The sequence below is a fragment of the Bubalus kerabau genome, chromosome 1 (assembly GCF_029407905.1).
Source record: "Bubalus kerabau isolate K-KA32 ecotype Philippines breed swamp buffalo chromosome 1, PCC_UOA_SB_1v2, whole genome shotgun sequence".
NCBI classification, from domain to species: domain Eukaryota; kingdom Metazoa; phylum Chordata; class Mammalia; order Artiodactyla; family Bovidae; genus Bubalus; species Bubalus kerabau.
The window spans coordinates 234,702,622-234,723,685 of record NC_073624.1 but is presented as its reverse complement, the minus strand read 5'-3'; the positions used below and the strand labels follow the sequence as shown (position 1 = coordinate 234,723,685).

At 47.3% G+C, this 21,064-nt stretch overlaps 1 protein-coding gene across 1 annotated transcript; it reads right to left on the bottom strand.

The window, feature by feature from the left end:
* Window positions 1-7,664: 7,664 nt before the first annotated feature.
* Window positions 7,665-8,700, bottom strand: LOC129642259 (ferritin light chain-like). Its single transcript, XM_055566811.1, has one exon. The coding sequence runs from the start codon at window positions 8,490-8,492 to the stop codon at window positions 8,094-8,096; it is 399 nt and encodes a 132-aa protein (XP_055422786.1). The 5' UTR covers window positions 8,493-8,700; the 3' UTR covers window positions 7,665-8,093.
* Window positions 8,701-21,064: the final 12,364 nt, after the last annotated feature.

The following is a 21,064-nucleotide window of genomic DNA, read 5'->3' as shown; positions in this document are numbered from 1 at the left end:
AGGGGTTAGGAAACGTGGCCATTTTTGTAAATAATCTACAAAGTATGTATTGGCTTGTGTATCTGAAAAGTCAAAAGAGGTTGGCTTCAGGCGCAGCTTAATGTAGGCACTCAATATCTCCATTTCCTGGCTTGGCTCTGCTCTGGGGTTGCTCTACTTTTAGATAAGCTTTTCCTTCATGATAGTGTAACAACAAAAGTGACTTGGTAGCCCACATTCTCACAGCTTTACACCTACCAAAAAGAGACAGCAGCTGTCCCTCAACGCTGGACTCTCACTGTCTGGAACTGGGTCACGTGCACACCCCTGAACCAATCACTAAAGAGAAGGGTGAGGGAAGTGTGGGTAGCTGAGTCTCTGAGCAGAGGGTGGAGTTGCTTCTAAACCATATGGGCTGAGGGTGGAAGAGAAATGGTGCCCTACAGGAAACTGAGGCACCAGGTGGAAGGCTGCTGGACAGCAGAAAGCCTCACTGTGCATTGTCTTCACTACTGCTTTACAGAGGAGAACAGGGAGGCTCCAGAGGTTAAGTGCCTTGAAGCAGATGACCCAATGTCAGAACAGGGCTGTAATCCATGTACCCCAGAGCCTGTATGCTTTCCCCAAGACCCGGATGCCTTTCAGTCTAGAGGGAGAAGATTCCTTAACCTGGCTGCTGCTAGGTCCACTCTCCAACTTTGGGTCATCTCTCTGCCCTGATCTCAGAAAGCAGCAGTCAGGTTGAGGAGGGAGCTACAGCCCACATGGATTGGAGAATTGCTGAAGGCATTGAGTGGCTTGGAGAAGATGTGACTGAGGACCATCCCCAACATCACAGCGCCATCCTAGGAGAAGCCCAGGCAGCTACAAAGGGCAGAGCTGGGACCAAGGGATGCAAATCACAAGGAGAGAGATACAAGAAGAACCAAGGCATAGGGAGGACCCTCTTAGAGTGAGGGGATAGAAGGGAAAGGGGGCCAGGATGAGGAAAAGAAAGCAGGGAATGAAGACAGGGAAGGGAGGGATGGGGATAAAAGGAGCAAACCAGGGTCCACTGGGTACCCTGAGCTTCACCACTTGATTCTGGGCATCTTGTGCACTGGATCCTTATAGTCACCTCTGTGACGTGGGATTCTCAGACCATGACTGAGCTAAGTCAGGGGCAAAACCCAGGCAGAAAGAGTCATCACCTAATCCTCCGCTTCCAAGCCACTGCCTAAATTCCAGCCCAAGTGACTTCTAGGGAGCCCCAATGACAAGAAGGAGTAGTGGTGAGACATCAGCCTTTGCCTCTGTCAAAGTGGATTGAATCCCTCCAGGATACTTGCCAGCCATGTGAGAGGGAACAAGCTGCTTCAGTTCTCTGAGCCTCTGGTTCCTTATCTGGAAATAAGAGTAATTCCAACCTCCCGGGGCTGCTGCGGGAACCCCACGAACTAATGTGGGCCCACGTAGAGTGGAGCCTGATGAACCTGGAGCCACGGTGCGCCTGCAACCCTCAGGATCCTCCCCATGTCAGGCCCTGCACAGCACCCTCCACTGATCCAGAAACGGGATCCAGGTGCCACTGGCAGGAAACCCAGAGGCCCCGAGGGGGCCCCCTCCTCTAGCCCGCCTCTGTCCTCCCCTTTGCCTCCTGGTGCCCACCGACACACAGATCTCTCTCACCTCCAACTGCAAGAACCCGGCAGCTGATTTAGGAGTGTGCTTGGGGCCCAGAATGTAAACCGTTTCTCACCAGGAATGTGTAAACAACCCATAAAGCAAAGGATTTGGGGCTTGGTCACGTGGCCCAGCTGCTCATAAAATCAAAGCATTGATCTCCACTCTCCAGCAAGCCTCTAAGCCATGGGGATGATGGAGGGGCTGCATCTTAGGAACCTGTAATCTCCCACCATACATCTGAGGTGGCGTGTTTGAAGTCCCAGGATGAGTTATTTATATCATTTTTGCAATGTGTACTGAAAGGGCATTACCCCAAACTCCTGGCAGTGGGGCTTTACAGGAAGCTGGCCGCTTAGAAATATAATGGGGAACAAGGTATCCCTCTGGCAAGTCACTCAACAGCCACCGTTTCTCTGGGCAGCCATGTAATCAGAGCCAGATCATCTGGCCCAATTTTCCCTACGGCCAGCTATTCAAGGACCACCTTCTCAATTTCTGCCACTTCCTAGCACCATTTATTATTTATTTAATGGCATTTACTTTAAATCATTACCTTTTCACTTAGCTACATTCCAAACAATATCCATGAAGTCATGCGTCTGGTATCTGAGTTTTATTTTTTCCTCTTATACATTAAAATTTACTCATAACCTAAAATGATGCATGTTCACTTTATGCCATGTAAACTGTCCAGCTTACTACCGGTGTACCACGGCTGGGGAAACGTTGACCTAGTCATGCACGCTCACTGTACAAACTGGGAAGCTGAGGCACATAGAAAAGGTCCCCAATTTTGCAGATGAGGGAGCTGAAGCCCAGAGAGGTTAAATGGCTTGTCCGAGGCCACACAGCTAGTCAGTTGCTAAACCAGCATTTTAAGTTAGGTCTGCCTGACTTCAAAGTCTGGCTCTTAATCATCAAAGGGAAAGAGGGAAAAGAGAGAGAAAAGAGGGAACGGTGTATTTATTAAGTGCTAGCAACCTTTACATCTATTGCTGTGTCCTTCTCTGTTCACCCATTCAAAGTGTCCTTGTCCCATAAAATCATCACCACAGCCTAGAGTTGCCACAAAGAAGAGTGTCTTGCCCCCAAAGTCTTTGGGCAAAGGAACAGATGTTTAAATTCCAAGGCCCCATTGGTGGATGGCCTTCAATTCTCATCCCCTCCATAGCCCCCTGCAGAGCTGTGGCCGTGGGTGCTGTGTGCATGCTTGGGGAAGTTGGGCTTTGGGTCAGGCAGATAATGGCAACCTACTCCAGTACTCTTGCCTGGAAAATCCCATGGATGGAGAAGCCTGGTAGGCTGCAGTCCATGGGGTCGCTAAGAGTCGGACATGACTGAGCGACTTCACTTTCACTTTTCACTTGCATGCATTGGAGAAGGAAATGGTAACCCACTCCAGTGTTCTTATCTGGAGAATCCCAGGGACGGGGGAGACTGGTGGGCTGCCATCTATGGGGTCGCACAGAGTCGGACATGACTGAAGCGACCTAGCAGCAGTAGCAGCAGCAGACCTGAGATAAAATCCTAGTACCTCTGCTCCCTAGTTAAGGAAATTGGGCCTCAGTGCCTCATGCATTCAATGAGAATGTTAACACCTACCTCACAGGATTTTACTGAAGGTGAAAGCACTGTTGGGTATAAACTGCTTAGCATAGTGTCTGAGTCATGGCGTTTGCATGCTCAGTCACTTTAGCTGTGTCCGACTCTTTGTGATCCTATAGACTGTAGCCTTCCAGGCTCTGTCCATGGGATTCTCCAGGCAAGAAAACTGGAGTGGGTTACCATGTCCTCCTCCAAGGGATCATACCCACTCAGGGATTGAACCCCTGTCTCCTGCATTGCAGGCAGATTCTTTACCCACAAAGCCATCTGGGAAGCCTGAGACATGGCACTTAATAGTCTTTAAAAAGAAAAAAGGGATCAAATGGGGGAAAAAATGAAGAATGACCTCCATCTCCTCTGGGACCTGAAAGGCGGTGTACAGCAGGCCATGAAGCTGTTGCCATCATGTGGACCACAATCAGGGCGCTGGACCAGAAGATGCTGAAGCATGGAGAACAAGAGCACAGACTGGTGAGCAGAGAAGATGGGCCGGGCACCCAGCTCCACCACCAAGGAGCCCGTGTTTTGCACCAGTCACAGATTCTTGCCAAGCCTGTTTTCTCAAGTGCCAGGTGAGCATCATCAGGGTTTCAAGGTTTTTTCTTTTTTTTTTTTTCATTTTGAATTAATTTTTTTTTTTTTTTGCCGCTTAGCATGTGGAATCTTAGTTCCCTGACCAGGGATTGAATTCATGCCCCCTGTACTAGAAACATGGAGTCTTAACCTCTGGAACACCAGGAAACTCCCTGGGTCTCAAGTTTAAATGACCATCTTTATGTTTATGGAATTGATTGAGTCCATGGCTTGTCAGGGCCGAAGGTGCTGTCTAAGGCCATCAGGACCAGGGGCTTCCCTGGTGGCTCAGTGGTAAAGAATCCACCTGCCAATGCAGGAGACATGAGTTCGAACCCTAGGTCATGAAGATCCCCTGGAAAAGGAAATGGCAACCCACTTTGGTATTCTAGCCTGGGAAATCTGACGGACAGAGGAGCTTGGTGGGCTACAGCCCATGGGGTCACAAAAGAGTTGGATACCACTTAGCGACTAAGACCGTCAGGACCAAATGCTGATTTTACAAATTTGAGAACTCTTCATGAGCATACATACAGAGTGCCATGTGTATGTGAGGGACGGCACTCAAGGGTTTGGGGTTCTGATCTTTCCTGTGCTGTATTATAGAAATTGCTGGCCTTGCTAAATCTTGGAGTTTCCCCAGGTATGAAATGGGCACAAATTTAAAAAAAAAAAAAAAAAGCCTCTTCTTAAACTGTTTTGATGGTTACATGGATGAAGATTATGGAGCACTTTGTAAAGTGCCTGACATATGGTAAAGGTTTAATACACAGGCTACTACTGTTTCTTGTTTCTGAGAAACACATTTTCATAGCCTGATTTGGGAAATAAAATAACCAGGAAATGTTTGCTGGGTTCTTGAACAGGGGAAAATAAAAACGTGGATTTTACCCGAAACATGATTGGTTACACTTCCTTTCATTCGACACATAGCTTTTTGAATACTAAGTGGAGGCGCAAGCTGCCTGGCACTAGGGTAAGAGCCCTGAAGATGCCACCCTTGTCCCCAAGCTGCTCAACCCTCTCAGCTAGACAGGAAGACATTGGGCACTGTTAATAACCTTCTGTCAATGAGGGTGCTGGGAAAACATGAATAATTCCAGCCAGCAGGATCTAGTAAGCAGGAAGCAGTCTTTGAGTTGATCCTCTAAGAATGGGAAGAATTTCCTTTTTTTTTTTTTTAAAAAAAAAGAAAAGTTAAAAAAAAAAAAAAGAATTTGCCCATGGCTACATGTCTGAATTCCACTCATCCTTCAAAAGTCACCTCCTCCCAAAAGCCTTCCAGGAGCACTCTTTAATGGAAATGTCCCCTCCCTCCTCTTTTGAAATTCCATGTATCTGCCCAGCTCACTTGGCCCAGGCTCCTCCCAGAGTGATCTGGGCTCTGTAGTAACAAAGAAAAAGTGGGACCCTATCTCCCATCATGCTCTGGGCCTTCTCCAAACCCCTCCTTGCCTCGATGATTAGAGCATCCCAGGCCCTCAGCCTCTGCAGGGTGAACTCCTAGAGCATATGGTCTACAAGATGGCAATGAGACCCTTCCAAACAGGCTCTGGTCTTTAGATGCCTGCTTCCTGGCTGAGTTACTTGGGAATGAAAGAGGGTGATGTGCATTTTATATGGCCTTTCATTTCATCCCCACAGTTCTGTGAAACAGGTGGTATCATCACCTAGTGTCCAGATTGGGGAATGGAGGAATTCAAGATCACCCAGTTAGTAGCAACCTGAGGATCTTCTTTATATATAATTTATTTTTTCTTAATTTATTGGTGGTGGTAGGTCTTGCTGAGCACAGGTTTTCTCCATTTGGGGTGGCTACTCTTTAGTTATGGTACACAGGCTTTCCACTGTGGTGGCTTCTCTTGCAGTGGAACATAGGCTCTAGGGTGAGCTGTCTCAGTACTTCCGGTTCCCAGGCTCATAGGCTCAATAATTGTGACGCATGGGCTTTGTGGCTCCATGGCACGTGGGAGTTTCCCAGATCAAGTATCGAACCCATGTTTCCTGCATTGGCAGGTGGATTCTTCACCACTGATCCACTAGGGAAGCCCAAGATTTTCTTTCTATTGCCAAATCACAAACCAACCCATTCCCTGTCTAGGCCATTTATCTGCTGGGTGTGTTTCAAAGTCCATCCTTTTGTCTCTATGCTTACTGTCAGGTTCTGGTCCAAGCCATCCTCTCCCTTTGCTTATCAAAAAGCACAGCATCTGGTGGTCCAGTGGTTAACACTCCACACTTCTAATGCAAGGGATGTGGCTTTGATCCTTGGTCAGGGAACTAAAATCCTACCTGCTGTGTGGTGTGGCCAAAAAAAAAAAAAAAAAAGGCATAGCCTCCCAACTGGTCACCCTGTCACCAGGCTGTCCCAATAGTATAGCCGGTGACTTTTTGCTTTAAAAATCTTTTAAATTTGATTTCGTTTTGCATATGCCCACAATACATACACACATACATACAAATGTGGTGGTGGTGGTGGTGGTGGTTTAGTTGCTAAGTTGTGTCTGATTCATGCAACACCATGGACTGTAGCCCCTCAGGCTCCTCTGTCCATGGGATTTCCCAGGCTAGAATATTGCAGTGGGTTGCCATTTCCCTCTTTAACATACAAATATACACATGTATAATTTTATGTGAATACCTTAAAATGATCAGAAATACACTTCATTTAGTCAATACAGTTTTCTTTCTTTCCTTTTTCATTTCACTCCTCTTTTTCCATCTCCTCCCCTCACCATAGCACCCCACACTCCATGCCAATAACCTAGTATGTGTCCTGTGTTTTTGTTCACCCATTCAATCCTAAACAGACTCATTCAATTCTAAGCATGTACCTGTATGCACATTTACATATACAGAGTTTATTTGTCACTGTTTCTTTTTTAAAAAATGGGATCATATTATAGTTTTTGCTCCTTGCCTTCTTCACCCAACATTATTCATAGATATCTTTCCAAGTCAGCTAGTGTAGCGCTAATTCATTCTTTTTAATGGCTGTCTAATATTCCGTTATGTGGATGGATGAGTTTATCTGGTTGTTGCCTTGCTGATGTTCATTTCTCACTTCCAGTTTCTCACCACTGGGAGCAATGTTGCAGAAAATGTTAGGTACTATTCTAAGATGTCATGGCAGCTCATCTTATTTGGCCTGGAGGCTCAGTTTCTAGGATTGAAGCCCTAAACTATACCACAGAATAGTATGATGAATTCACCAGCTGTGGTCTCACCAAGCCTTCCCCTCACACCACCCTATGTCAGTCTTCACCTAGAATTCCACTTTTCAGCCCCTCAGAGACAGCCCCTGGTGCTGTGGCCACCAGAGCTGGGCTCCCTTTTTGCCTCCTGCACTTGCACAGAATAAGACAAATCTCACTAGGAGTATCTGATTGGTGGAGCCTGCTGGGATGGCCACATTCCAGCAGCAACTCTGAGATTCCTAAATTGAGAAGGTGAGCTCCAACACAGGCATTTCTCCAAACGTCAGAGAAAGGCTGTTTGAAAGATAATGGGGACTTCCCTGGCAGTCCAGTGATTAAGAATCCGCGTTCCAGTGCGCGGGATGTGGGTTCGATCCCTGGTCGCATAAGATCCCACATGCCGCAGGGCAACTAAGCTCACTAAGCACAACTCCTGGGCCTGTGCACTCTAGATCTCATTATCCACAACAAGAGAACCCCCAAACTTCAACAAGAGAAGCCGTGCACTAAAGCTAGAGAGAAGCCCCTGCACACCACAACTAAGACCCAGCACAGTCAAAAAATAACTTAAAAAAAAAGACAATGAGCAATCGCCAAGTATGACAGCGTTTATATAACACTCTTTTTTTTTTTTTTTTTTTTTAATGCTGCAAAAAGCTTTATTGTTTCCATTCGGTCCAAGGCTTGAGAGAGGGCTCCAGGGTGTTAAAAAGCTGCCTAGTGGCTGCAGAGAGGGGCTTCAGGCAGCCCTGATGTTAGGTGGGTTCTTCAATGGCCACTGGTCTCCAGAAGCTCCTAGTCATGCTTGAGGGTGAGCCTTTCGAAGAGATACTCGCCCAACCCAGCCTGGGGACCAGCCAGCCTGCGGAGGTTGGTCAGGTGGTCCCCCATCTTCTTGATGAGTTTCATTTCCTCATCTAGGAAGTGGTTCTCCAGGAAGTCACAGATGTGGGGGTCTCCGCGGGCAGAAGCCAGGCTATGCAGATCCAACAGGGCTTGATTCAGGTTCTTCTCTACGAGAAGGGCGGCTTCCATAGTGTCCTGGGTTTTACCCCACTCATCTTGAGACGGCTTCTACACGTCCAGGAAGAGAGCGTGGCCGCCACGCTGGTTTTGCAGTTTCAAGAGACGCCCCACGCCCTCGTGCTTCTCCTTGGCCAATTTGCGAAAAAACTGACCCACACCCTCCAGGGCCACATCGTCGCGGTCGAAATAGAAGCCCATAGAGAGGTAGGTGTAGGAGGCCCGCAGTTGCATGTTAACCAGGCGGTTGACCGGGGCTTCCACCTCGGTAGAATACTTCTGACGAATCTGGGAGCTCATGATTGGTTTGTAATAATAAGGAGTTAAAAAATGGTGGCTGGTCCCGGGGATCACAGACAGCTGAGTAGCTGACTCTGGAGGCTGCGACTGGAAAAAAGGTTGGAGGGTGGTCGGAGGCTGGAGCAAGGGGCATCCCTGGGTCTGTTGCATCCAAGCACTGTTGAAGCAAGAGACAGATCCCCGGGGCCGCCAAGCGCACTTCCTATATAACACTCATGGCACATAAGTCTTTCCTTATGAAGGTCTGTATTTCTATGGGGTAGAGATTCCCAAGAGTTTAATTGCTGCTTTCCAAACAGCAGTCACGCTTCCTGTTTCTACCAGCGCTAGGTGAGTACGACTTTCCCTACTTACCCACCAGCAGTAGGTATTACAGCTCCGATAGACACAAAACCATCGTATTACCAGATAGACTTTAGGTTTTCCTGACTACTAGCGTCATAATCTTTTTTTGGGGGTGGTGGGCACCTAATTTGTTCAGTCATTAGCTACCTCATCATCCCCTTTACCCAATTTTCTTTTGGGATGTTCTCTCCTTTCAATCTGATGGTGGCTATCTTCCATCTGCCCCTCCAGATCCATGCTGTCTGCCTTTCTCCATCTGCTCTGTGGCTGTCACACCATAGGGATTCTAAAGAGCTTGCAGTCCTCAGCTTCTGGTTGGGTTTGGCCAAATGGAGGCACAGCTGGAGGTCACTGGGCAGGAGGAAAGAGAGACTGGAGTATTTATTCCCAAGCTTTCCCTACCCCTCCCACTGGGTACAGGTCCTAGGTAGAGATGATTCCTTTCTGATACCAGCTCTCATGCACCTCCCTGGGTGTGCTCCTCAACCCTGCTCACACCTTTGAAAACAGTCTCTCCATACTGTCCCTTGAAGACCTCTCCCTATACTACTCAATTTGGGTGTGCTTCCCACCTCCTACTGCGACTCTGACTGATACAAGATAGGAATCCTTTCTCTGTTGTCAGTGTTACAGTTGTTTCTTCAAGGTCTATTTTTTTGCCCAATGACTTTATTTTTAGTATCTTTGCCATACTAAAGATTACATATATATATAATTTAATATATATTACTTATAATGTTACATTATATATAAAAATATCCTATGGTATATCACATTTTATTTATCCATTTATCATCGAGGAACATTTGGGTTGTATAGATTTTATATGTACTATATAATCTTATATATGTCTTATATACATATCTCTCACATATCAAATATATATATGACATATGTGATCATATATATAGTCAAATTTAATTTTTAAATAATATCTCTTTTCTTTTATAACTTCTTCATTTTCAGCCTTGAAAGGAGAGGTTTTCCCATTTTTCCTCTAAAAGGCCAAGTAGTATGTATATGTTTCAGATTTTGTCCGATTCTGTTGCATACTCAGTTGCAATCTTCCCATTTTTCCTCTAAAAGGCCGAGTAGTATGTATATGTTTCAGATTTTGTCCGAATCTGTTGCAATTACTCGGTTGCAACTACTCAACACTGCCATTGTAGCAAGAATGCAACCATAGACAATATAGCAGCAAACATGTTCCAATGAAATATTATTTACAAAAACAAGCAGTGGTAATTCTGCTCCTAGGTATCTGCCCAAGAGAAACAAAAGCATAGGTCCCACCAAAAATATGTACCTGAATTTTATAGCAGCATTAATCATAATAGCCAGCATGTAGAAATAACTCAACTGCCTATCAGCTGATAAATGGATAAATAGTCATGCCATGGAATAGTATTCTGCTATAAAAGTCCTGATCCGTGCTGCAACATGAGTGAACCTTGGGAGCAGTGCGCTAAGTGAAATCTGTTAGACACCAAAGGCCACATACTGTATAATTCCATTTCTATGAAATATCCAGAATAGGCTAATCGATCAACAGAAAGTAAACTGGTGGTTCCTAAGGGCTGGGAAAGGATAGGTGATAGGAGGTTGATAACTAATGGTTACAGAGTTTCTTTTTCAGGTTATGAAAATTTTCTTAAATTGTCTTTGGCAATGGTTGCCCATATCTAAAAAAATACTAAAAACCATTCAATTGTACACTTCATTTTTTGGGGGGAATCAACGGAGAATATGTTTATTTAAAAGCAATTTTAAATATTAAAAAAGTAGAAATTAACACATACCATACTAAAAAACTGTCACATTAAATACATGTGAAATGATGAGTGCACTGATGTTTGAGCGTAACATGCAGAATTGGAAATTTAACTCCTGATGCTGTGGCTTCCTATACAATATGTTTAATTTCTAGGAAATAAAAAATAAATAGCAAGTGCTTTTCAACAGTAAAATAAAACTCACACTATTTGCGGAACATAACGTTCACCTCTGGGGGAAAAATAACTAGTTAGCTATTTTTTCCAAAATAAGTGAATTCTACCGTATGTGAATTACATCTCAATAAACCTGTTATTAAAACAAAAGGGAAAGGCAGCATGGATTCGATCCATGGGCAGCAGTTAGCTGACCCCTGCTCTACTTTGCACATGTAGTCTCCTGGAATCTTTTACAATGTTTTGTATTATTTTCATTCTTACGTTAAATTTTTTGACACACTTGAAATGCAGGTGGTGTAAGATGGGCGGTTGTTTTTATTTATCTCAGTGGGCTACATAATTTGTGAAATAAGCCATCCCTTTTTCCACTGGGACGAGATACCTCTTTTGTCCAGTATTGACACCTGTATCCTGGAGTCTAAATCTGGATTATTTACCATGTCCCATGGATCTATTTGTCTATGCCTTTCCTGATATCAGACTGATCTGATTTTAGTGACTTTATTGCATGTTCTGGTTTCTGTAAAGGAAGTCCCCCCTCATGTTCTTTTCTTTAACACTTGACTTGTAGCCAGTGAGCTTATCAAAATGGATATCACGCCCCTGCTTAAAAGCCTTTAATGGATTTCCACTGCTCTTACGATTATAGCCCAAATCCTAACTATCGCTTGAGTGCTGCACGCTTGGCACTGCCTAGCTCTGCAGCTTCACTTGGCTAAGGACACTTCACTTGGGACTCTATACCTCAACCACACTAGAGTTACCAAGGGCTCCTGCTCACTCCTACCCCAGGGCCTTTGCACTGGCTGTTTCCTCTGCCTGGAATACTTTTCCATCCCCTCTGTAAAGTTAACTCCTCCTCTTCCTGAACCTCAGTTTGATCATCACTCCTGGTCAACCTATGCTGACCTCCCTGACTGGAACAAATCTCCCTCTCCACATCATGAACCTACGCCATGCTGCACTTGTAATATCACTTTTTTTTTTAATCAATATATGTATTTTAGACTAATTTCTGCCTCTTCCAGCTCCCCTTTACCTTCTCAACATTTTATACTATATCCCACACATAGTACTAAAAGAAAAAAACTGTTGAAGTGATGACCTGGAGGGGTGGAGTGGGAGGGAATTTAAGAAAGAGGGGAGAGATATATATATATAATTATGATTGATTTGAGAATAAACAGGTAGACAACCTCCCACCTTCTCTGAAGCCCACCCTTTCCCCTTCCTCATGCTGTGCTCTGCCCTGAAGCAAGCCCAGGTGGGAGGACAGGAGCCCTGGGCTCTGGACTCAGCTCTGCCTCTGCTGGAGTGAAAAGTGAAAGTGTTAGTCGCTCAGTTATGTCTGACTCTTTGTGACCCCATGGACTTTAGCCCACCAGGCTCCTCTGTCCATGGGATTCTCCAGGCAAGAATGCTGGAGTGGGTAGCCATGACCTTCTCCAGGGGATATTTCCAACCCAGGAATCAGACTCACGTCTCCTGCATTGCGGGCAGATGAGCCACCAAGGAAGCAATGCTCTAAATCTGTTTGCAAGGTGCTCTCCCCTTCCTGCCTCTGTCTTGCAATCCTCACAGCCACCTTTGGAGGCAAGCAATATGGGGATAGATTTCTCCCTGATTTTATTTAATTTAAAAAAATTGGGGGGGCATGCCATATAGCTTATGGGATCTTAGTTCCCCAACTAGGGATCAAACTAGGGCCCTCAGTAGTGAAAGCACAGAGTCTTAACTAATTCCCATCCTTGATTTTACAGTGGAGAAATGTGAAGTTGGGGATGAGATGACTAGCCCAAGATCACACAATCAGAGGCAAAGCCAAGAGCTCTGCTCTCTGGGTCCCCAAGCAAGTGTTTACCTCAGGAAAGACCCTTCCCTTTCCTGAGCTGGGCCTCAGTTTCCCTAATTGTAAGACGGTGACAAGGGGTTGGGACTGAATGGTGTCAAGAGTGTCACAAACAGCAAGCAACCAAGGTGTTGTCATACCTGAGTTCCACCCATATTATTATTAACTTAAATTTTTATTTAAGGAGCTTTTTTTATTTAAAAAAAAAAAGACTTAATTACCTTTGTTTTTAAATTTAGTTTTTGGAAAAGAAACTTCTAAATATAAGGAAAAAAATTTTTATTATGTCTGTTATTCCATTGTAACCACTGGTCACATTTTATCTGAGACACATTTTGTGCACCTTAGATAAATGTGTACAGACCCCAGTCAGCCTGGCTCATCTGGGAGCTATCAACAGTCCTCTCGTTTCTGTGGCAGGGGAGGGTCTGTGCCGTGGGAAGCTATGGTCAAGGGCACCCCCCACCCCGAACATGAGGCTTTCCTGTGTTCAGTCAAGCAACGAATGTCTGCTTAGGGCCACCATGTGCAGAGCACTGGGCCAGGTCCTGCCACTAAAGTGGGGTGAGGGGCCTGGCCTGGGGCGCTCTCAGGGAGGCGGCGGGGGGCCCAGCTGCGTGCTGTGTGGCTGCTGCCCATGTTGGAACATGAGCGCCTGCCGTGTCTGTCTATGTGAGCGCTCACGTGTTTCTGTGCACATGCCGGCCCCCACGCCCTCTTCCCTGGTCTCCCACCACAGCCTTCTGTCCAGGCCCAGCTGGGGTCAGCCCACGTGACCGCCCCGGGCAGGGTCTGCTTTCTCTCAGGGCCAGAGCTGTGGAGTAAGTAAGACAAGGGGGGCCACCAAGGCAGGCTTTGCTCCAAGAGATCTTGGAGCAAAGTGGGCCCCTCAGGAGTTCTTGATGGGGACCAAGCCACTCTGAGACCTAGGATTCTGGAAAATTCCTGGTCTCACCCGCTCATCCTACCAATGGGGAAATAGGTCCTGACTGGGGAGAAGACTTGCCGGAGACACTGACCATGCAAGTGGCAGGGCCAGGCCTCTGGGATCTCTCTGACCCTCTGTGGCTTCTCCACACACTCCCAAGGAGTCAGCCCAGCCCTGTCCACTGCAAAGATGACTTGAAAACAAGTCATCTTCAAGAAAACAAATATTAATATTGCAAAATAATTCAAAGGAAAGCTCGTCTTTATTTACCACTCTATTCACTTGATGGCAGGCACTGCTATAAGCACTTTAAATACATTAATGCATTTAGTCTTCAAACAACTGTAAGAGGTGGATATGACAGACATTGCTATCCCACTTTCCAGATGAGGAAGCAAGGCACAGAGAGGTTCATTAACTTCACCAGGGTTGCACACTGATGAGTTGGCTTCATGGCAAACATCCTTTGTTTCTACAGTAGGCAGAGAAGGGGTAGAGGCTTATGGATAGAAAGACATCTTTCTTCATCAACACAGCACTGAGAATCACTGGAGCCCTAAACCCTTTCCTTCCTGCCTGGCATCACATAGGTGAGGAGACCAAATTCAAGGAGGCAGAGTTGCATATGCGCTCAAAACCACACAGGCGTCCTGGGTCCCCTCCCCACTTGCCATCATTGTGCTGAACACTTTCCCTGCTTCATTTAATTTAATCCTCACAACTCTGTACATATGAACTACCATTCTCCCCATTTTATGAATGCGAAAGTAGAGGCTCATAGTGGTTAAGTTACTTGCCCAAAGTCACACAGCTAGCAAGTGGCTGGGGCAGCACTTGAGTCCAGGCCCCTCTGATCTGAAGCCTGTGACCTTAACCACCAGGGTCTCCTGTCTTACGTGTCCCTGTATCTCATAACCTCCATGCCTGTGCAAGGAGGGCCAGGCAAAGACAGTGCCCCATCTTACAGAGGAGGCAACAGGCAACTGGCCTGCGAGCATACAGCCAGTGAGCATGGGACTGGGACTCAGAACTCCAGGTCCACCGACTCCCTGGCCAGTGCCCTTTCCTTTCATCCTTTAGGAACACTCCAGAAAAGGCCCCAGCTCTACGTATGTCTGTGGTCAGTGGTGCACGCCATGCTTTCCGCAGTGACTTCTCACGTATTAGCCCCCAAGTCCATGAAGTCCAGAGTATGCTCCATTTCACAGGTGGGCAATTAGAGGCCCAAGAGGGAGAGAGCCTTGCCCAAGACCTTGAACTAGAGTCCTTGACTCTCAGTCCAGCGAGGGAGGACCCAAGGAAGGAGTCAGGCAGGCTTTAGCTAGCTGGTCTCTTTACTTTGGCCAGAGGCAGAATGATGAGGTTATAGCCTCATCAGGCTAAATGCTGCCCTGAAGTCAAATCCTGCCCCTTGGCTGAAACCTGCAGGAATGATCTCGAAGATGCAGTAACAGGAGCTGTTGTTGTATAGATGGGGGGTGGGGGTGGGGGGAGGGAAGGAGACAAGCGGACCCTCAAAATTCCCCTTGAAGCAGTTTGCTTCCTCAAGGAAGGAAAGACATTCCTCCTTCCTGGAGGAAGACATTTCTTGAGCTTTCTCTTAGGCAGGACTGGGTTTTGCCGCTTCTGTGCACAGGTTATTGAGATGCGGGCCATTGTAACAGAAACAGCACTAAGATCGTGTTTCCTATAAACAGACAAAACAGGGCTGCAATACATGCAGGTGGTGGTCATTTCTCTCTGACGCACAGGAGTTGGTCACTGATAAGAGTTGAGCAACAGAGCTTGAAAAATGTTCCCTGTGGAGCTGGGAAAAGCCCTTAGGGGCTGGTGTTGGTGGGTCATGGGTTGGGGTAACATAACCCTGGATGTTAAAGAGGGACTGCGAATCAGAAGGCGATCATGACGCTCATGTAACAGCCAGCATGGATTTAATGTGGCCAATGTTCCTGGCACGGTGGGCTTTATAAATGGCAACATTTTTGCACCTTGGGTGCTCCTCTTGCCTCACCCTAGAGCTGGCCCTGTTGGTGACTCTCTTTCCCTGTCTGAACTCCAGTTCTGTCCTCAGGATGAGGATGAGAGTAACAGCTCCTGCCTCAGAGGGCTGTGAGCAGTGAAAAGAGACAGAGACAGTGCTTAGCATGAACTGCTGCAGCAACGTGTTGAATGCCAGCCATGCACAGTTTTTACCCAGGGTAAGGGGCTGTGCTGTGTGCTCAACAGAGAACAAGGCTGTGATGGACTGTTTGTGTCTCCTTATCCCAAATTCATATACTGAAATGATAGTACTAGAAGGCAGGGCCTTTCAGAGGTGATGAGGTCATAAAGGTGGTACCCTCATAAATGGAATCAGTGCCCTTATAGAGAGACCCCCAGGGAGCTGCATTGTGTGAAGCTATAGTGAGAAGTCAGGAGTCTGCAACCTGCAGCCGGAAGAAAGTTTCTCACCAGAACCTGACCCTGCTGGCACCCTGATCTTGGACTTTTGGCCTCCAGAACTGTGAGAAATACATTTCTGTTGCTTATAAGTACTTTGGTACTTGGTTTTAGCAGCCTGAACAGACTAAGAGAGAAGCACACCAAGTCCTTGACCTCATGCTGCTTACAGTACAGCCAGGAAGACATCAGGGCTAGACTGTGATGAAAGATGATGAGGGGGGAGGCAGGAGCCAGGGGAAACATGTCAGTGAGATGAGAAATGCGATCAGAAAAAGAAACACATCCTATCCCAAAGATGGTTCAGAACCACAAAAAGTGTTTTCTCACTCTGAACATGACCAAAACTAGGATGGCACCCTACATCTCAATCAACTTGTCCTATTTAACGCTCAAAACAATTTGAACTATCCCCACTGGATGACGGGGAAGGCAATGGCACCCCACTCCAGTACTCTTGCCTGGAAAATCCCAGGGACAGAGGAGCCTGGTAGGCTGCAGTCCATGGGGTCTCGAAGAGTCGGACACGACTGAGCGACTTCACTTTCACTTTTCACTTTCCTGCATTGGAGAAGGAAATGGCAACCCACTTCATTGTTCTTGCCTGGAGAATCCCAGGGATGGGGGAGCCTGGTGGGCTGCCGTCTATGGGGTAGCACAGAGTCGAACATGACTGAAGCAACTTAGCAGCAGCAGCAGCAGCCACTGGATGAATAAAGAAACGGCGTCTCAGAGAGGTAAACTGATTTGCCTCAGGTCACAGTTTGGGAGTCAACTCAGGCCTTCCTGACTCCTCTACAGCTTGACTCTGCTGCTAGCTGGATGTATGATCTCAGGCAAGTTACACCTCTCTTCCCAAGCCTCAGCCCTGTCCCCTGGGTGAGGCTCACACAAGGCCACCGACATGGAAGTGCTTTGGACACTGCAAGCTGCTCTCTGTGACTGAGAATTATTAGTGTAGGTGACGTGGCAAGCAGCAAAAGGCCCCCTTATCTGTGATGGACAGCCTGGGGCCCCCTTTCTTCCTTTCTACATGGTCTTTCTGTGAGTCAGGGTGCCCTCCCTTACACCTGCCCTGCTCTTAGGAACAAAAACATGTGGGAACATTTTAATCAGCAGTGTGATTACCACCTCCCAGCGGGAAAGTGTTGTTGGCTCCCATTTAACAGATGAGGCACAGAGAGGTTGCCTCATTGCCCCAGGGGACACAGTTTATGGCCCAAGAGGATCCTGGGAGCACAAGCCAGTCCCTAGATAACCTTTGCGGTGGTTTCCAAGTGAGCAAGCTGGAGGGCAGCACTTGGACAGGGAGCCAAGGTACTGTTCTGCCCTGGGGTGGGGGGTGGCGGGGAAGATAAGCTTCGATAAGCCTTCCAGCTCCTTCCTTCCTTCCACCACCCCCTCCGTGGGGCTGGAGATTTCTTGGCCAGCCCAGCCCCTCCCCCACCATGTAAATACGTAACTACCTCCGGTTTCAAGCTTCCTTCTCATCTGACTGTGAACACTTGAACCCCACATCTTGGTTCCTTTCCTATGGGAGAGAGGAGGAGTGTGGAGTAGAGGGACAGACAGATTTAGGGATGGGTGCAAGATGGACGAGGCTGGGCATGGGGAGTGATGAAAAAGGACCCCAATCTAGCCAAGAGGATATCCTCGTTAAAAAACAAACAAACAAACAAACTCCTGAAACTCAGAAACAGGCTCAAAGTCTCACAGTAAATCGGGGCCTGAGCCTACTATCCTAAGCTCCAAGTTCAACGATCCTGCCCTCCCTTGCTATGGGCTGTGACCTTCAGACGGAGGAAAGAGGCACTGAAAAATACTTGTTGTACATGAATGAATGAATGAATACTGGTCCCACCTCAAGGGAGAGTATGGGGGTGCGATGTTGACTCCTCTGTGGGACTCTGCTTGGATAGGCAGGGCTTAACCTCTGTAGTTATGACCAACCTAGATAGCATATTGAAAAGCAGAGACATTACTTTGGCAACAAAAGTCCATCTAGTCAAAGCTATGGTTTTTCCAGTGGTCATGTATGGATGTGAGAGTTGGACTGTGAAGAAAGCTGAGTGCCAAAGAATTGATGCTTTTGAACTGTGGTGTTGGAGAAGACTCTTGAGAGTCCCTTGGACTGCAAGGAGATCCAACCAGTCCATTCTGAAGGAGATCAGCCCTGGGATTTCTTTGGAAGGAATGATGCTAAAGCTGAAACTCCAGTACTTTGGCCACCTCATGCGAAGAGTTGACTCACTGGAAAAGACTGATGCTGGGAGGGATTGGGGGCAGGAGGAAAAGGGGACGACAGAGGATGAGATGGCTGGATGGCATCACCGACTCGATGGACATGAGTCTGAGTGAACTCTGGGAGTTGGTGATGGACAGGGAGGCCTGGCGTGCTGCGATTCATGGGGTCGCAAAGAGTCGGACACGACTGAGCGACTGAATTGAACTGAACTGAACCTCTGTAAAATCATCTCTCCCTTTGGATTTTCACCAGGGTTCCTTCCTTTCCCCAGAGAGTTGTGCGCCACCTAGAGGAAGCCGGGAGCCCAGCAACCTCATCCCATGGGGAGACTGACAAGCACTTTTAAAGTGGTCCCTGCTGCTGCTACTGCTGCTGCTAAGTTGCTTCAGTCGTGTCCGACTCTGTGCGACCCCATAGACGGCAGCCCACTAGGCTCCTCTGTCCCTGGGATTCTCCAGGCAAGAATACTGGAGTGGGTTGCCATTTCCTTCTCCCATGCAGGAAAGTGAAAAGTGAAAGTGAAGTCGCTCAGTCATGCCTGACTCTTAGCAACCCCATGGACTGCAGCCTACCAGGCTTCTCCATCCATGGGATTTTCCAGGCAAGAGTACTGGAGTGGGGTGCCATTGCCTTCTCCAAAAGTGGTCTCTATCAGCTTCCAGTCTCGTACCTGATGCCATGAGGCATCATTCTGGTCTGGCTCAGCTTCAATAACCCTCTAGTGAATGAGTGCATTCTTACAGCAGAAAGGACTTACAGTAGACTAAGCCACACACATTCCCAGCTCTGTGTTTCCTACTCAGAGGCCACTGCTAACAACTTTCTCGTTTCTCTTTCTCATCTCCTTAGTTTCCTTACCTTAAAAAAATATGCAGGACTTCCCTGGTGATCCAGTAGTTAAGAATCTGCCTGCAAATGCAGGGGACACAGGTTTGACCCCTGGGCCAGGAAGATCCCACATGCCCCAGGGTAACTAAGCCCTTGTGCCACAGCTATGGAGCGCATGTGCCTAGAGCCCGTGGTCCACAACAAGAGAAGGCAGTATAATGAGAAGCCCATGCACGGATGCACTACAACTAAAAAGTAGCCCCCGCCTGCTGCAACTAGAGAAAGCCCACACACAGCAGTGAAGACCCAGCACAGCCAAAAAGAAAGGTACTAAAAAAAAAAATGCAGACAGAAGAAACAGCATCACATCTGTGGTGTTCCTTCTGTATAACCTGAATCTAATCGGAGAAGGCAATGGCATCCCACTCCAGTACTCTTGTCTGGAAAACCCCATGGACGGAGGAGCCTGGTAGGCTGCGGTCCATGGGGTCGCGAAGAGTTGGACACGACTGAGCGACTTCACTTTCACTTTTCACTTTCCTGCATGGGAGAAGGAAATAGCAACCCACTCCAGTGTTCTTGCCTGGAGAATCCCAGGGATGGGGGAGCCTGGTGGGCTCCCGTCTATGGGGTCACACAGAGTCGGACACGACTGAAGCGACTTAGCAGCAGCAGCAATCATGAGATGAAACCCAATTAAGGGATGTTCTACAAAACAATTGGCCTGTAATCTATGAAAGCAGCAAGGTCGTGACAGTCAGAGAAAGGCTGAGGGTTTGTTCCAAGCTGAAGGAGACCTAGGAAACACAACAACGGTTGCCACATGGGATTCTAGCTTGGGGCACAATCTCAGATGGGATCTTAGGAGTCTATGGTCAGAGTGTCAGTGGTACTCGCCCAGCAGTGATGCTGTGTTATGGTTGGCAGGAGACAGTCCATATTTGTTGGAAATAATAAACATAAAAGTGTTCAGGGGAGGTGGGGCATCATATTAGCAACTTATTCTCAAGTGGTTCAGGGGTAAAAACACCTATGTACTTTACTCCCAACTTTTCTATACATTGAAATTTTTTCAATTTTAAATATATATAGCATTACAAGTAAATCAAATTAATGTAACACAGAAGAAAACGCAGACAGTAATACCTTCTTCTTTGGTTGGAATGGTGGTAAAATGAAAATCTGTAATTGTGATATCATTTATTGAGCTCTGATTAAGGGCTTTCCATACAGCACCCTGTTTACTTCTCATTGCTCTGTGAGGTAGGTATCATCACCTCCTTTTCTAGGAAGAGAAAATGAGATTCAGAGGGTTGAGGTGACCTGGCCCATGTGGATGAATTTGCAGCCCTGAGGCACAGAACCACACTGTGCTGCTCTCACTCGAGCTCCCTCAGCCGGGTGCCTGCCCCACACCAAGCATGACCCCTCTCCTTTTCTCATCTCCCCCAAAATCGTCCTACTCATCAAGACTGGGCTTTAGTGCCATATCTCCAGGAAGCCTCCAATCCCCCCTATACACCTGTCCATTTCTGAGATCAATCCTTCTCATAGTCAACTATTCATTCACTAGAGAAACATTAGTTGAGTCTTCCATGCAGCAAGCACTGTGCCAAGGGCTGGGGATGTGCTATATATAAAGTAGATGCTGTCTCTTCCCCTAGAGATATGGAGACTGAAATGATCAACAATCAAATGCACATATAATCCCAAATGGATGGAGGCCATCATGGAAAGAAAGGCACTATGACAGCAGGGTGACTGGGGGCCTCTGGGGAGGGGACCACCACGGGCACGAAGGAGGCGGGGAACGTGCTGCGTCAGGCGCGTGGCCCTGGGGAGGGGACCACCACCGGCACGAAGGAGGAGGGGAACGTGCTGCGTCAGGCACGTGGCCGGCTTGCTGGAAGGGCCGGGAAAGCAGTAGCTGGAGGATGGAGGTGCCTGAGCAGAGAGAGGTCTGGGAGAACGGAGGGCAGGGGTGAAATCCCACGGGGCTGAGGCCATTTTTAAGGAACCTGATTTTTACCAAACTGTCAAGGAAGCCACTGGCGGGTTGTGAGGGACCGAGGGGTGGAGATTCACATGTTTAAAAGACCACTCTGGCGCAGCTGTGGAAGATCAGAGGGGACAAGA